The sequence below is a fragment of the Plasmodium cynomolgi genome, chromosome 10, assembly GCF_000321355.1.
Source record: "Plasmodium cynomolgi strain B DNA, chromosome 10, whole genome shotgun sequence".
In the NCBI taxonomy this organism is placed as follows: domain Eukaryota; phylum Apicomplexa; class Aconoidasida; order Haemosporida; family Plasmodiidae; genus Plasmodium; species Plasmodium cynomolgi.
Window position 1 is genome coordinate 810,172 of NC_020403.1, and position 5,009 is coordinate 815,180.

Below are 5,009 nucleotides of genomic sequence, written 5' to 3' on the forward strand. Positions count from 1 at the left end.
GAACATGCGTTCATGGAGAACCGAAAAAGTGACATTAACGAAGAAAAGACAAACACAGAGAGTCAAAAAATTAATCGAACTGAGGAACAAGACAGCAAAAAGGCAAATCTGGGTGATGAGACGTTCGTGAAGAAAGCGCCCAGTGATGACCTCGTGTCGATACCCGGAGAAGGACGTGCGTCTAAAATGGGCACGAACAAGGTGGAAACGTCGAACGGGGAGAAAATACTCAAGCCGGAAAAACTGACCAAACTGATGCAAGAAAGGGGCGGCAAAAAGGGAGAAGCGAGAGGCAGGAGTGACACTGTGAAGGGGGAGGATGGCGCCCTAGGAAGCAAAAATGAGTTAATGGAGAGGAGGAATGGCTCGGCGCGCACCCCCAAGGGGTCAGCGGGAAGTCGCGGTGGCCCCCAAAACAGCCCAGCGGGGAGTCGCGGTGGTCCCCAAAACAGCCCAGCGGGCTTCTCGCCCAATTCTGCGCCAAGGTCGACATCAAAATTGGCCTCAAAATTGGCCACAAAATTGGACTCAAAATTGAACTCAAAATTGGCCGCAAAATTGGCCACAAAATTGGACTCAAAATCGGCCCAAAAATCGGCCCCAAAAGTGGCCCCAAAATTGGCACCCAAATGGACACTCAGTTCTGCGCCCACTGCCTCGCCGCACCTCCCTCGAAGTGACCCCGCGAGCACCCCCGCGTTGAACCGCGCTAAGTGCGCCTCGCTAAAGAAGGTGCCCCCATCGACGTCCCACGGACACAAAAGCAAAACGAGCTTTCCATCAGTGCATCCGGGGGTGAAGAAGGAAAGCAGCACGCCGAGGGGGAGTGAAGATAAACGGAAAAGGAACCCGTATGAGACATCTCGGGAGAAAAAAATGACCATTTTGGCAAAGAGGATCCGGTGCTTGACCTCCTTCGAAAGCGGCACTGAGAGCAGCGGAGGGGGAGATGCATCCAACCCGAGGGGTAGCATCAAAGGCGGGGAGAAAGATGCTACCAATGCGGCTTCTACCCCCCCTAGCGGGGAGAAAGATGCTACCAATGCGGCTTCTAACCCCCTTAGCGGGGAGAAAGAAGCTACCAACCCGACTTCCCACCCTCCCAGCGCAGCGAACGAGCAGAGGGACACCCTACTCCTGCTGCTGACAAGGGACTTCCGCGTGAATGACAACTGGGCACTGACCTACGCATACGAGATAGCCAAAAAGAAGGGGTTCAGTCTCATCGCCTGTACATGCCTAAACAGGAAAGAAAAAGTAACGAACCGATTTATTTACACAAAATTGAAAATCCTAAAGAATCTAGAACAGGCATTGAAGCAAATCAATATCCCCTTCTACTTACTACCTCTGTACATGATTGATGAATTAGGTGAGTTCATAAAAACGCATCAAGTAAAATTAATATCGTGCGATCTGCATGTGTTGCATGATGAGAAGGCATTCATTAAATCGCTATGTCATTTGTGTAATAAGAAAAAGGTAAAAATGATACAAGTTGATGCGCACAACGTTGTCCCCATGTGGGTTACTTCCAAAGTGGAGGAATGCTCAGTAAGGACGATAAAACCAAAGATACAGGCCCTCCTACCAACGTTCCTAATTGAGTATGTATCGATAGATCCTTTTGAGCAAAATTTGAAATTCCCGAATCCGTTCGATATAGAAGATGTGGTTAGCAAGCTCACCGTGTCTAACACATGTGCGGTGATTCCCGATTTTGTCCTTACCGAAAAGAAGGCGCAAGAATTGCTGAGCGATTTTTGCAGGAAGGTCTTGGATAAGTACAACGTTAAGAGGAATGACCCCAACAGCGATGCTGGCAGTGTGCTGCTGCCCTACGTCAACTTGGGGGTCATATCTGCCCAGAGGTATAGAGAAGCTGCGGGGAAGCTGCGGAGAAGCGGCGTGGAGGGGCCAGCTACCTAACTGTGTCGTCTACCTAACTGTGACAGCTACCCAACTGTGTCAGCTACCCAACTGTGCCATCTGCTGCGCGGGTGCTGCGTAGCCCATTCGACCGCTTACCCTGCAACCCGCCCTATCCCCCGTTTTACGTTTTCCCCCCTCCCTGTAGGTGCGTCCTAGAGGTGCACAAGCACGCGTACAGCAACCCTTCCATAAATGCAGTAAGCGGAAAGGAGTCGTTCAGCGATGACTTTATCATGCGCAAGGAGTTGGCAGACAATTATTGCTACTACAACAAAAACTATGATAACTTCGAAGGAGGTAGAGACTGGGCAAAGGAAAGTCTCAAAAAACATGACTCCGACAAAAGAGAGTACTTGTACGACTATGAAGACTTTAGGAGTGCCAAGACACACAGTGACATGTGGAATTGTTGCCAAATGCAATTTATCAAAGAAGGAATAATGCATGAATTTTTAAAAGTTTTTTGGGCGAAGAAAATTCTGAACTGGTCAGGCAATTCTCAGACTGCCCTAAAATATGCCCTGCAGTTAAATGATGAGTTCTCTATTGATGGGAAGACCCCTAGTGGGTATATCTCCATTATGTGGTCCATTATGGGAGTGCATGACCAAAGTTGGAACGAGAGGAGTATCTTTGGCAAGGTGCGATATATAAACAGTAACGGATGTAAACGTAATTTCGATATGAATGCGTTCATGTCAAAATATCCCAAGGGAAAGGAAAATGCTTCAATTGTGAAAAAAATTCCGACCATTACATTTGCCAGTTATTTGAAGAAGCGGAAAAACGGCCCCGAGGCTCCTCTTCAGGAGTCCACGCGGAAGAAGCGCGGCAAGGGGCCCCTTCGCTGATGCGCAGGCGCTGCTCGGGCCAGTGCCCTGGGCACTACATCTTTAAAAAGGGGCCCCAAATTGAGTTGGTCAAACGTGCTCAGCAGGTCAGCAGTTCGGCAGATCAGCATCTTTGCACCGCAGCATCTTTGCACCTCCCCATCTTTGCACCTCTCCAACTTTGCACACGGCAGCCCGCTGCTACATTTAACACGCAAGAGTTGTCCAAACGCAGTGGGACGCGATGACCAACGAATAAAAAACAAATAGGTGACAGCTGCTCGGCAGGTGCGGCGGCAGCACGGAGCACTAGGGGGATTGCCCTTGAGAAGTTGCCCTCTCCCATTCCGCTTCCCAAACAGCACATTGCGTCATTTTCGCGCGGACAAATTACAACTTAGCTACGAATTCCTACACGGATTTAATTAAAAAAAAAAAAAAAGGGGGGGCATACGCACGCAGGGATTATTACACACATGTAAGTGTGCATGTGTATATACAGATCTGCGGAGGGGACACAAAAAAAAAAAGGAAAACTGCTCGAATGGGGAAAAAATGGGGCAAGGGGGGGAAGAAACAAAACGACAATGATGGGGATGCATATAGCGATAATGTTAACGGCAGCGATAATGATAACGGCAGCGATAAAATAGTAAGCTTGGGGGGAAATGTCGGAGTCTCAAAAAGGTGTGCACAGTGGCATTATAAACACACACGCGGCTGCGCTGCTGCGCACGATCAGTGCTGCTTCAAACTCTGCAGCAACACGTCCCTGGCAATTTCAGCCTTCTTCTGAATGTACGCAGAGCCATTGTACGGCCCGCTCTTCTCATTCAACTTGCTCAGTATCATGTGTCTGTTGTGAATCTCCTCCCTCAGGGCCTTCAATTCCTCCTTCGTTAAGTTTTTGTAAACCTTGTTCTTATCCACGCTGAGGATGTTCAGAGCCTCCTCCACGTTCATGCACGTGTTGTATTTTTCTTTAATAAAGTGCGTATTCTTGTTTTTTATGATTTCTTTGTACGCCTGTTGGGGGTTATAAATGGAAAACAAGGGTAATAACTTGGGTGGGGAAAGCTCAAACGTGGAATGCACACATGCAAGGCGTGATGAATGTACCAGGTGTGACCACATAGTTGAGTGAGCTAGGGAGTCCTCCCCTGCACACAAGGCTGTCCTACCTGTATGAAGGCCTTGCCCAAAGCAGTCGACGTTATGATGAGGAACTGAAAAACGAACTGGCTAAGGGGCCTAAAGGGTAACATTTTTAAACACCCCCGTTATTAAAAAAAAAAAAGGAAATGGTTCAGCGTGGGAGGAAAAACTGTGCAAACTGGGCAAACGGGGCAAAGGGAGCAAATACCGTCGAACGATGTGTGCGTTCCCCCTCTCCCGTTATGAAAAAAAAAAACTCAAATGTAGTCTCTTAAACTTGTCGCAGCTGCACGGATTTTCCATCATTAAAAACGTCTGCTCTGAGGAGAAGCGACTGACAGCACGGGGGGTCGTATAGAATGGCTCGCTGCTCAGGTCAAATTGCACGAGCTATATATACATATATATATATGTGCAGGGATCTACGTGCCGGAGATTTCTTTTTATTTATTCTTCGTGGGTCTTTTTTCGTTTCTCTTCAGCTCCAAAATGGATGAGCCGCCTGCAGCACGCTTATGATCACCGATGAGTGTTCCTGCCCTTTTTTTCTCCACTACGTTTTCTCCTTTTTCTATAATTTTTTAATTGGCGGAACGGTTTGCGTAGTTCTGATGGGGCGCGGGTCACGCCAGCCGTTAAGCAGCTAGCCAACTTGAAGTCAATCAACTTGAAGTCAACCAACTTGAGGTCAACCAACTTGAAGTCAACCAACTTGAAGTCAACCACAATTTCGTGCGAACGAACTTTGCAACTCGATTCAAACTCCCACCCTCGAGCGTTCCCTCAATTTCGTGTTTTACGCGTCCCCTGGACATTCACTTTGGCTTCATTTTCCCAGCCCTTTCCCTCGCCTTCGCGCTGTTATCCTGTGACTGTAGCGGTAACTCTGCTCGGCTGCTCGGTTGCTCGGTCGCTCACCGCTTGGCCGCTAGCTTATCCAATAACTGTATGCTCTCTCCCAAATTTACAAACTTCAACCAAATGGACCTGCAATGTTTTTTATTTAACTCCTTTAATGCGAAAAAACGCCGTATGACAATTTTTACAGAAAAAGTAATTTTTTTTTTTTTTTTTTTTGTATGAACGGCAAGG

The 5,009-nt window shown here is 47.9% G+C and overlaps 2 protein-coding genes across 2 annotated transcripts; one reads left to right on the forward strand and one right to left on the reverse strand.

Annotated features, from left to right (window-relative positions):
• Window positions 1–12: 12 nt before the first annotated feature.
• On the forward strand, window positions 13–2,783 carry PCYB_102800 (deoxyribodipyrimidine photolyase; the record flags this gene model as incomplete). The annotated part of the gene is made up of 4 exons (XM_004222829.1): window positions 13–306; window positions 486–680; window positions 877–1,871; window positions 2,078–2,783. Exons 3-4 carry the CDS (start codon window positions 877–879, stop codon window positions 2,781–2,783), a joined length of 1,701 nt encoding a protein of 566 aa, XP_004222877.1. The 5' UTR covers window positions 13–306; window positions 486–680.
• Window positions 2,784–3,500: 717 nt separating this feature from the next.
• PCYB_102810 (hypothetical protein) lies at window positions 3,501–4,027 on the reverse strand (the record flags this gene model as incomplete). Its single annotated transcript, XM_004222830.1, has 2 exons — window positions 3,501–3,788; window positions 3,944–4,027. The coding sequence occupies 2 exons, from the start codon at window positions 4,025–4,027 to the stop codon at window positions 3,501–3,503; spliced, it is 372 nt and encodes a 123-aa protein (XP_004222878.1).
• Between the last annotated feature and the right edge of the window lie 982 nt (window positions 4,028–5,009).